The sequence below is a fragment of the Mytilus trossulus genome, chromosome 3 (assembly GCF_036588685.1).
Source record: "Mytilus trossulus isolate FHL-02 chromosome 3, PNRI_Mtr1.1.1.hap1, whole genome shotgun sequence".
Classification (NCBI taxonomy): domain Eukaryota; kingdom Metazoa; phylum Mollusca; class Bivalvia; order Mytilida; family Mytilidae; genus Mytilus; species Mytilus trossulus.
Genome location: NC_086375.1, coordinates 58445378 through 58458042, shown reverse-complemented (window position 1 = coordinate 58458042; position 12665 = coordinate 58445378). Strand labels below are relative to the sequence as shown.

Below are 12665 nucleotides of genomic sequence, written 5' to 3'. Positions count from 1 at the left end.
GGTTACATCTTCTGACATCAGATTCGGACTTCTCTTGAATTGAATTTTGAATGTACGTATTGCTATGCTTTTACTTTTCTACATTGGCTAGATGTATAGGGGAGGGTTGAGATCTCATAAACATGTTTAACCCCGCTGCATTTTTGCGCCTGTCCCAAGTCAGGAGCCTCTGGTCTTTGTTAGTCTTGTATTATTTTAATTTTAGTTTCTTGTGTACAATTTGGAAATTAGTATGGCGTTCATTGTCACTGAACTAGTATATATTTGTTTAGGAGCCAGCTGAAGGACATCTCCAGGTGCGGGAATTTCTCGTTACATTGAAGACCTGTTGGTGACCTTCCGCTTTTGTTTTTTCTATGGTCAGGTTGTTGTATCTTTGATACATTCCCCATTTCCATTCTCAATTTTATTATAATTATCTAAAATCCTCATACTTTAGTATAAATTAAATAAACATGATAACAACAAAACATATTTCTCGGAAGAGTTTATATTTCAGAGGCATTACGATCCATTATCACGGAATTATTTATTCAAATGCATCAGTTGTTTATGAATTTCTTTCCTAAGTGTAAAAGCGGTGTGGATAATGGTCGAGTTATTGCTCTTTGTACCTTTGATAGCAAGAGAAAAGTATGCAAACATGTTTTTTTATGTCAAAAATAGATAGCCATGTGCATATGACAGTGCGTTTTTTGTGTTTTATTATTTGATATTGCCATTTGATTGGATCTTTCCGTTTTGAATTTTTCTTGGAGTTCAATATTTTTGTGATTTTACTTTTTGGATGATTATATATTCTCGTTGATGTTTACAATAGACCATAAACATGTAGATCACATTTCAAGTATTAGTTGTCTTTCATACTGCAAAATATATTCTTTCACAAGGTCGTGTTTTTTCTCTGACTTTAAAAGACGTTTTTTTGTGGTTTTGGTATTATTAATAATTCATGGTCGTTATTAAATAATTGTGTAAAATAAATGTACATCAATTACAGATTCATTGTGGTATATACTCTCTTTTATAAACATTTAATTTAGTTTTTCTGGTTCAGTCTACTGAATTATCTCCCAATAATAAGTATAATAAGGTAGTTGATGAAAATTATTACTTTACTGTCTCTGTTTATCCATGTTTCTTATTAAATTGTAAAAAAAAACAAGGCGTTGTCACGCTGCTCATGAACCCAATTAACATAAACTTAACGTCAAAGTTAATACTGAGCCCTGAGTGATACCTGATATCAAACCTAATAATATAGTTCACTTATCAACATAAATAGCAATTTGAAACAAATTGGTTTGACTGCCTTCTGTTATTCTAATAACCATGTTTGCATACTTTTCTTTTACCATCAATGGTAAAAAGAGCAATAACTCGACAATTATCCACACCGATATACACTCAGGAAAGAAATTCATAAAAAAATGATGCATTTAGATAAATAAATTAATTCAGTGAAAATGCCTTTGAATTAGAGACTCTTCCGAGAAATGAGTTACGGTCTTACCCTCAATGTAGCCATTTCTGAAAGATATTTTAAAATGATTCAATTTTCGATTTTTGAAGTGAAAATTCCTCTAGTCTATAAATAAACTTTACTACTGACCTATAGGATCATTCAAACGTGATAATTTGTTTAAACGAACAAAGGACTTTACACATATATGTATATAAATAGCTGACGTTTAAAACATAATAATGTGCTAATATGAAAGAGAATGGTAATTTTAATGATAGATATTTAATTTGTTTTGAATTAAGCTACAGAAATTGGTAAAGACGGTAAAGAAGTGTTTTTACATATGCCAGTACAATTTTAAACGTTATTGGGTTAAAGTACTGTACTACTTATAGGGAACCTTTGCCAGTATTAATACAACAGGGTTCATAATATTCGTGCATTTTAGACATTATCTGACAGATAGAAAAAAGTTCAGAATAAGAATTGATCATGCTTCTTCTCACTTATTTAAGTAGCAGAGACGCATGTCCTATTGGAAGAACCAAGAAGTAGATATCATTGAATGTGGTCATGTAGATTAATAATGTTTTCCTTGTTTGAATTTGGACTGTTCTATTGGTATGCTATGTTTGTCTAGTATACATTGAGAAAGGGAATTGCTTTCACGTATTCACTTTGTTCTAGAACCAATTAACAATAACTTAAAAATCATAAATATTAATTTAATAAAAAAAAAACAACGATTGACACAAATTGATTTGACTGCATCTTGTTACATATATTTAAATATTACCCTCATTATTGTTATTTCTAACCCAGAAAATCTGAATATTCAATTTTGAGGTGGAATTTACTGTGGTCTTAAAATAACCTTCACTACTGAGCTAGATCATTCAGACGTGACAATTTTTAAACCAACAAAGTTCTATTCTAAAACATTTATGTAGTTATAACAAATTATGTCAGAATTTAAACTGACAAACCTTGCAATTATACCTGTATTTTTATATTATTATCTAAAATCAGCATAAATATATAACATGTATGAATAAATGATAAAAATGATAACAACAAAACACATTTCACGGGAAAGCTCTAATTCAAAGAAGGTGTAAAATGGTGTTGAAAATTGCCAAGTTATTGCTCTTTGTACTATTGATATTAAGAGAAAAATATGCAAACATATTTTTTCTGTCAAAAATTTAAAAAAAAGGACTTTGGAGGAGTATCATACTATATTCTTGTTTGCGCTTACAATAGACCATAAATATATATACACATTGAAAAAAGTATTGCAACACCGAATTGCAATTCAAATTAAAAAGGAATATTGTTTTATAATATAATATATTGAAATAAAAAGTAAAAACACAAAAATACAGAACTGCGAGGAAAATTCAAAAAGGAAAGACCAAACACATCAAACGAATGGATAACAACTGTCATATTCCTGACTTGGTACAGGCATTTTCTAATGTAGAAAATGGTGGATTGAATCTGGTTTTATAGCTAGCTAAATCTCTCATTTGTTTGACAGTCGCATCAAATTCCATTACATTGTCAACGATGCGTGGGCAAAACAAACATACTCAAAGAGTAAAAATGTTTAAAATATAGGGGTGCAGCAGTCAACATTGTGTTATCATCTTAATCACTATAAAAACAACAAATGTAACGAAGAAACACAAAAGACATACATCAAATTTGACATCCTCATTTTGCTTATCTTATACGATTTTATTTATCTATGTATACTAAAGTCTAGCCGTAAAGGATGGAAGGTTTTCAGTACTGGTGTAAATTTGCGCGTTTGAAATTCGCACAGGTAGACATAAAATAATTTGGTCGTAAAAAGTATGAAATGAAACATTTTTTAAATCTTACCAGAGTTTAATCAATAAATATCGACTCAATAAGCTATACTCTGCATATGCACGTACTGTACTCGTAAACAATAAAACAGATGTTGTTATCCTCATTCCTTTCAACATTTTAAATAACCAAATTTGTAAAGTTATGTGATTGACACCCTGTACATGTAATGGGTCCTCAACAACTTTAACTGCAGCAAGATGGCAGATTATCAGCATGAGATAAGCAGGAATGTCTCTGCGTCAAATTGCACGTATTGTTGGTCATTACCATTCAATATAGTCGTTTTGTGAATAAAGTTATTAAAGGCCTACTGAGATCAGAAAGAGTCCCTCTAACAGCCTTATGAAGGTTTGTCAGACAGAAACCCATTGAAAACAGTACCATCCTAAAAAAAAATCGACTCATAGCTACTGGTTATTATACGAGAAGATCATTTTGGTGATCTTTACTTTCAAACAGACATAAAGTGGCCTGTATCTGATGGTACTGAGCCTGCCAACTTTTGAAATTAGCATATTGGTGGAAGATCCATTGGTCAAATGAAAGTCGGTTGATCTTCCTTGCCCTGATTGTAGCCAGGATTGAAACCATATCGAGCATATATGAGACATTATTGGGCGTAAACTTCAAAAGCTTCATGACATTAACAATGCCCTTCCTCAGGATTGGTAACGGTTACCTCTGTAACAAGTTCGTCGATTGGTCGCAGGCTTGAAAATCGTTAAGAGGCGGTTATCCATGTGAATGGAGGCTGCGCCAAGTAGTGACTCTTTGGCATGTAACGATCAACCATGATTTAAACAATAATCTTAAGATTTATTTTAAATGTCTGACATTCCATTGTTCGATAACAGTAAAAGCTGTTAAATTCATTTTTTTGTACAACAATTACTTTAACTTGTTATCAACATTGTGGTTTGTTAAAAAGACAAATGTATACCTTATTAATTCGGCTTAATGCCAATGTTATCAAAATTAATATTTCTATATTAGTATACACATATTTTATCATATTCTATCCACGAAAGAAGGCTGATTATCCAAAGTTTAAAAATCAAGGTGTTGCAATACTGGTTTAATAAGTATAGATCGAATCTGTAAAATGTGATCTTAAGCTCACTGGTTTGAATATTTATCTTTATTTGTCCGATGATCTTATGTTTCGATATTTAAATAAATATATCTTATAATTCATTTGATTTTATCGTTTATTTTTTTATAAAGAGATTAAATAGATGTAGCTCGCGGATCGTGAGCTTATGCCATCACTTGGCGTCTATCTTCGTCGTCGTCTGTCGTCGTAATCTATTTCAAAAATCTTTTCTTCTGAAACTACTGGGCCAAATACCTTCAAACCTCGGATATTTAAGATTTTGTTATGAAAAATTTTGCCGATATCCTGCAAGTTTAAAATTTTACCTAAGTCCTAAAACTTGTATCGAATTGTTTGCAAAAATGAGAGAACCAATAACAATGAGTGATGGCTCATTTATGTTCTAGGTTATAAGGTATTTGATGGACTGTTTTGTATAACCGTAACCCTCATATAACTGGCAAAATGATTTTTTTTTTAAATACGCTTAAGCGACAAAAATGTTGTAGATACCCCCCCCCCCCCCCCCCCCCTTTTTCCCCTTATTGCATTTAAAAGCAACTTACATTTACAAAAAGTTGATTATGAGTGATTAAAATGGTTTGTTTTACTTTTTTAATTTCATTTAATATACATCTACATGTAAGATTTTAATTATTATTAGTAAATGCCTGAAATTCAGAAATTTAATCGTAATGATCGTGTTACCTTAATCAATATCAATTTTAAAATAAGTGTTTATAAGAGTCTGGAATATTCATTTTTTTTTCGTTTTCTTATGTTTCTTTCTTGCAAATAAATTGCAACAATGAAATTTGCACCAATATAGTAATAAATAATCGTACAATTGTACGTTTGATTACACACTAGAACTAATTGATATCACTTTTCTGGCAGCTGTACTTATGTTATTATGAAGAGAAACATTGGTAATTAGATGGAGGTGACGGTGTGTGTTATAGTGCCCTCTTATGTAAATATTGACTACACACCAACTGCCCATTCTGGAATAGTATATATGTATCAATTTTGTGTAATTTACATCAAAAGTCAGCCTTGTTGTTGAAATTGGAACCATCTTCTTTACAGAATGTCATATGTGAGTTTTCGCTTTTTAAATTGACCTTTCAATATAAAACATTGCTCCTGTACTAATCTGCTCTTACAATATTTTTACCTCCCCAGATTTCCATGATATCCGCCAAATCAATCATGTCATTTTATTTTAATTTTCCTTGATGCTCGATGCCTACATATTTGAAAATCCAAAACATATTACACATGTTCATAAAGAGCAAAATCAAGAACTGTACTGTGATTGTCGCACATTTGTAATGCCATTTGTTTGGAGAATTGGATATTCACGAAAGAATTTATGTCATGCAATTATTTTTTGTTAAATTTCTTTTTTTTTAAGACTGGATCCGTTTCAGAGCTTGACAACTGTCTATAGTAGAAAACTGTACTTTGACATTGGACGTCTTTTGACTATACAGAAAAGTCAACATATGTATGATAAACGCTCCTAAATATTTTGAATGCTTTTGTAGGAAAGGATTCATGTACTAGTATATTTTATTCTGTATATACGAGAAAAAAATCTCTTAACGTCAAATTAAAATTATATCTATATTACTTTTCAGTATGATTTAGATGAAGAAAAAATATCTGGTGAGTATCAATTGATACGAATATAAAAACAATCTTAAAAGTGATATGTTAGAGGCTTATAGTTACAAATGATGTTTGTTAATTAATTAAATGTTCCAAAAGGATAGACAACCCATCCTCCACTCGTGGCAATCGTCGTTTTACTGACAATGTGGAAACTATTCGATGATGAGTTGCATTCAGTGATATTTTCACAATCAAGGAAAATAGGACGGGATGCCAGTTACAACAATTAAAAAGGGGTGTTTATCTATGAAATAGATATTCCATAAATTTTAAACAAAGATTAACATTTAAAATTTATCATTTCGATGCCTTTTATAGCTGACTATGCAGTATGGACTTTTCTCATTGTTGAAGTCCGTACGGTGACCTATTGTTGCTAATTTCTGTGTCATCTGGTCTCTTGAGGAGAGTTGTCTCAATTGGCAATCATTCAAATTCATATCACATCTTCTTTTTTATATTGATGGTGTCCGTAAATCTTTTGAACCATTCAAAAAGCTATAGTAAAATTTCATGACATCAGAATATTCCAACTTTCTCTAAATTATAACTAAGACACACAGACATTATTAAATGAAAAGGGTTCTAGCAATATATACAAATACTATCTATAATAGATAGTACATTGTAGGCATATGTCAGCAATTATGATTATATATAAACAATCATTACTAATATCATCATGAGATCAATAATCAAATGTATCAACAACGGCACATTCACATGCACATATGAATACGTAACTACAAAAAAGGCACAACATATCTAGTTGTTTAATCTAAAAAAGTATATTGCACATTCAAAACGAAATAAAAAAACTGAACAGAAAGAATATAATAAATAGAGTAGTATGAAATAAAATTGTATTGCTATAAATTCAAGTTATATCGTTTTGTCTGTTAATTTGATTCTAAAATATCGAACGTAGATCATCGATTTGCTCCCCCCCCCCCCCCCCCAAAAAAAAAAACAATCATATTATTGAGAAATTAGAAAATAAGCTTTCAATTGTTTAAGTTATTTTCTCTCTGTAATCTTCACAATTGTAGAAAACGATGTATGTGACCTCCAATTCTATGCATCAATTTGCAGGCACAACCTGCATCTCATTTATAACGAATTTTAAAAGCTTACTCTCAATAAATATGAATATTAAAAAGAAATGTGTGGTTTACTTTTTAACTACTTGTAGCATATGAGTGCAATAAAAAGTTAGAATTTCATTCCAAAAATGGTTCAATGGACAATCGATTCATCGAAAGCAATATGCATGAAGCGTCTTACTTTATCTCGAGAAATTCTTCATTTGATGAAACAAAAACACTTCTGATTTTTTTAGCAACATCCATCTTTGCACACGTGTTTTTCTTTCCAGAAATTCATTGCAATTAAGATTTAATTTTACCGTTAAATTTGTATTTTTCAATTCATCTAAAAAAAAAACATAAGAGACAGTCTTCATAATTTTATGTATCCTTATTCTAACATTAAGATGCGTACAAGTATGAAGTTCAACAGTATATTCTAATTTTGTCTTTGTCAATTTTCAATTATAGGAAAATTTGACTTGCGAAAGACAACATTAAAATATAACAAAACCGAACGTTGATATGATGTGAACAAACCGATTAAGGTACTATAAGACTTATCATTTAACAAAATCATGACTCCAAATGCAGTGCTACAGTGGGTTTTTTTCAAATAAATATGATGTATTATATCCTTTTTTCTTTCAACACTATGCGTTCCTTATCTGAATATCGAATATTTCCCTTATATAACACCTTTGTATCCAAATAGATCCCTGAAATTAGAATTGAATATCCAAAATATTTCCTTAAATAACATATTATAGATCTGTAGAAGTAACATATATCCTATGATAATATATATCCATAATAATGTAAGCTTTTAAAATTTGGTTTTAACTTCATGGATTTGCAATTGACACTTATTTCCATCCTAATATTTTAATAACAATATTGCTCCTTCATTAATGAGAAATTTCACATTTTATATGACATAATGCTTTGATAATTCCGCTCTCTTTTTTATTTCGTAAGACAAATGCATTCTATAAATCATTTACATGCGGTGTCAGAAGTTTCTATGTCGAAAATTTGTGTTATTTGCAAACAATTGTCGTTATCTATGGGTCAATGATAATCCTATATCTAATATCTCAGGAAACTGCACGAAAAACAATTATGTTTCCAATCTTTATATATTTTCTTTTGTTATGTCCCCCACTAAGGCAAAAACTACGAATGGTCGGTAATCTGAATTTTACTACACTTTAACGAGAAAATAGTATTATACCATCCGCTCCATGTCAAGCCAAAAAAAAACAGACAATTATTTACAACCAGGATGCAGCTTGACAATTAGTTAACAAAGTTCGAGAAAATGCGTGACAAAAATATTCAATCTTCCATCACTAATATAATGCAATAGTCCATTGCGTAAACACGATAAGGGGAATTCTTCCCTCCATTAATTTTCATTTCCCCACAATGAAATAAAAGTCGGATTATAAATAAATCAAGATAGATTGAAACAATAAGCTTTTATAGTCTCCTTATGAACATTTGGATTGTCGCAACAACCCTTTTTCCCTTTAAGATAAAAAAAAATACTGTTTTCCATAAGGAAACCCTGTAACTATTTTCGCACCTTAAGATTACATATATAATAGAGGAAAATTTTATCCTGCCTAAAATGCAGCTTTTATTTACCAAATGAAAATTTGATGCCATACAAAAGGTTCGCAATTAAATGGTTCCATCGTTTATTGATGATAAAATGTATAACGAAAAGAAACAAAGATGTTTGACTATCGCTCGACTTCTTGATTACAAAGAGAAAGAAAAAGAACAGTGGGCCATGTATGACTTGATCAAATAAGACGAAAAAAATACGTGTTGAACTATTTATACTTATTGTTTTGTGTGCATAGTTGTGGAGGAGGTGTCTGTAATGGTGTGGTATATTGTATTTATTAATTTTTTGATGCATAATTCCTGTTATCTTTTTGGGGGTATTGTTATGCTTTTAAGCAAGCTGGTTGAAACGCGAGTCAGACATTTTTAATAAACAAAAATTAGAATATCGAATAAACTATGACTTTGGATGTATCAATGTCCAAAATATTGGACATAAACGTATGAAAATCATACCAACAAATGGAACATCTGATTGCCAGTAATTTAATTCAACTAACAAATATCTGGCGAATAAGACAGCTAGCATGCTCTTTTAGTTAGTATTCTGATAGTATAAAAGATAGAAAAGTAACAACAAACTCATTGTATGTTATTGTTTACTGATACAGTTATATGTCCACACAAAGCTTTCTTCAAATGAGCCAGAATATAATTAAGTAGATAAACAGACAATCATACAAACATTGTGTTGATGTAAACATCAATGCTCAATGATATTCACCGTGGAAACTATATATGTTCTGATGCAAAGTGTGTTTAATATGCATAGGTACTATTCCATAAAGTTTATACCAAATGAATTCCCATTTAAGTTTTAAAAAATCTCTCATGGACATCATGCATATTTATGTAACATATTTTTCTCTTCAGCGACAATTTGAAATTATAATGTGTCCTACTCGATGAGAGACGGTATATGGTCAAGTTTGACCTCATTATATCTCCCCTTTTTTGTTGCTACACTGCAAAATTACATATCGAGTTATGATTTTTATTATGTATCTTGATTGTTTACTTAAAATATAATTACATTGTTGAATATTACAGAACTAAAGACAGTTTTTAGCAGTTTTGATCAAGATAATGATGGAATTATAACTACTAAAGAACTAGGAACAGTATTATTACAACTTGGAATGAACCCATCGGAAGCTGAGTTGCATGATATGATAGATGCAGTGGACTCAGACGGTAAGATGCATGGTCCAGTATTTATACTTGAGACTGTTCGATGTGTAATGATTGATCATATGTTAGTCTAGAAATTAGATATAAGAAGAAGTGGTATGAGTTCCAACGAGAAAACTCTCCATCCAATTTATAAAAGTAAACCATTATAGGTCAAAGAACGGTCTTCCACACGGAGTCTTGGCTCACATTGAAAATTAGTAGTGCAAACCCATTTAAACGGGAAAACCAACGGTCTACATAGTTATATTATTATTTGTTAGTTGAATTGGATGTTTGTTGGAGAAGTCAAGTGGGTAGGAATATGAACTTACTTTTGATAACTGAGGCCTCGGTGTCTTGTATCTTTTATTTCTGATGTGAAAAGTCAACTGATATATACTTTATAACGTAAAGGTATATGCTGCTTAAACATTGTCTAAGGTGATGGAACTTACACGAATATTTTATCAGATACAGTTTTATGTGTCTTTCCATAGCCTGGCGTCTATGGTTGGTTGCCGTCAGTATAATTGTTTTCCTTTTGTATTATTATATTTTTCATTTTGAATTTTCCTTAATATATTATTTTATCCCATAGCCCTTTTTGTCATGCTACATAGTATGAAATTCGCTCATTGTTGAAAGCCTTACTGTAGCTCTTGTCTTTTGTTCCTTTGTTGATAGTTCTCTCAATGACTATCACATCACATCTCCTTACTTTTATGAAAAATTTGAGATTCTTGCATTTCCACAGAACATTTACTTTAAATCAACTGAAACTTTAATTGTGTATAGAGGTGAACAACCAAAGATTATTCTAACAAATGTATGACCAATATCAAAGTTTATTGTGGAGTAGAAGAAATTTCAAAATATGTTTTTTTTTATTTACAAAGGAAGTGGAAGTATAGATTTTCCAGAATTTTTATGCATGATGTCTAGAAAATTTCATGAACTTGACAATGACGATATTATTCGAGAGACCTTTAAATTTTTTGATAAAAATGGAGATGGTGTTATAACGGCTAGAGAATTAAGAATGGTGATGTCTAATCTAGGAGAAAAAATGACAGACGATGAAATATCTGCTATGATTCACGAGGCCGACAATAATGGAGACGGTGTTATTGATTATGAAGGTAAGAATTTAAGTTTGAAAAAAACAGTATAAAATGCAAACTTGTTTATGTCTGTTTATATTTTTCACTTATAATAAAAGTAAGACGGATAAAATGTATGACCAGTTTCCCCCGAATTATTTGATTGATTGAGTGTTGGTTGCTTTACGTCGCATTAGCACAACACGGCTATATCAAGGCGTTCGAATTGTTTGACGGAAACATGTAACAATGCTTTACATATATTATACAAGTAAACATGAATTTGTTTAATAGAAAACATAAATATTAAAGGTTTTTTTTTAATTGTAAAATAAATTCCGGAAAGTTGGTGATACATATTTTGATGATCTCTCGATATCTTGATCGACTGATCGGTGGCTGCTTAAAGCACATCACCGAATCTTACATGCATATTTGGGACAACAACATGTTAATTAGATATGAAAAAATACTTTATTACTAGACCCACACGTTTAGTCGGTGTATAACTGATAACACATGAAAAACAAGAAGTTATACGAGCTTAATTCGACTCATTATTCTAAATCAAATGCGAGCAGTCTGTGCATTCCCTTCAAGATGTCACTTGCTTGTCAGAGATCCATCAAATACCAACGCAGACTATGGGATGACTATTAAAGTATTATATTGATATTACTTATATGGTTTGGCCCTTTCGGGGATCCAATCCACAATCTCTTGTATTCGATACAAACGCGCTAACGCAAGATCAACCAAAATAATAAAAAATATTTATTTTTGAATGACACATTTCATATTCCTACTCCAAAGGAAAGAAAATATTGGTTGACCTCTATTCGCCCGTCCTTTCGTCCATCCGTCCGTGATTTAATCTACTAGTATATGTATGAAACACTTTTCTATAGGATTTTTTAGAAGTCATATCTTGATATACATCGGTTTGCCTTATGCTATAATGCCAAACTGTATGGGACGCAACCAAGCCCATACCGCATAGTCGGATATTTTAAATATCAGTTCTTCCAAACCGTTTTTATTTTGTCTTTTTAAAGTGTTATTTTCTTTTTCAGAGTTTTCCAAGGTCATGATGGCACAGTAAATATTTAAAGTCAATTATGATTAGTATTGAGTACTCAAACCTGAGTGACTGTTTCCTTTTTATAATGTTGATTTCGATACACTTGTTTAACTTTATATCATGCAAACGGTTTCCATGTAAATTTCATTTTCAGACATCCTTTTGTAAATAAAAAAATATTATGTTTCTGATAATACATTTTCATCCCCCCCTTTCCCCCAACACACACACAAAGAACAAAGAACAAGAAAAAAAACAAACAACTACAGGTCACCATTCTGTCTTGTTATGACAGAAGTAAAGCGTGTTTTCCAAAACTTAAATATCAATCAATACACTGTACAACTCTGACGGATCAAACATGTAGAAGTAACAAAACAGGCAATAAAACTTTTAAGCATGACCTTGTGCGATTGAAAAATTTCAAGAAACGATGGATGCAGGACCATTTATAGCACCATCAACCGGACAGAATAAG

The 12665-nt window shown here is 31.0% G+C and overlaps 1 protein-coding gene across 1 annotated transcript; it reads left to right on the top strand.

Annotated features, from left to right (window-relative positions):
- The first annotated feature begins 5366 nt into the window (after positions 1-5366).
- Positions 5367-12373, top strand: LOC134711975 (calmodulin-A-like). Its single transcript, XM_063573041.1, has 5 exons — positions 5367-5535; positions 6080-6107; positions 9884-10027; positions 10903-11145; positions 12180-12373. Exons 1-5 carry the CDS (start codon positions 5527-5529, stop codon positions 12206-12208), a joined length of 453 nt encoding a protein of 150 aa, XP_063429111.1. The 5' UTR covers positions 5367-5526; the 3' UTR covers positions 12209-12373.
- The last annotated feature ends 292 nt before the right edge of the window (positions 12374-12665 follow it).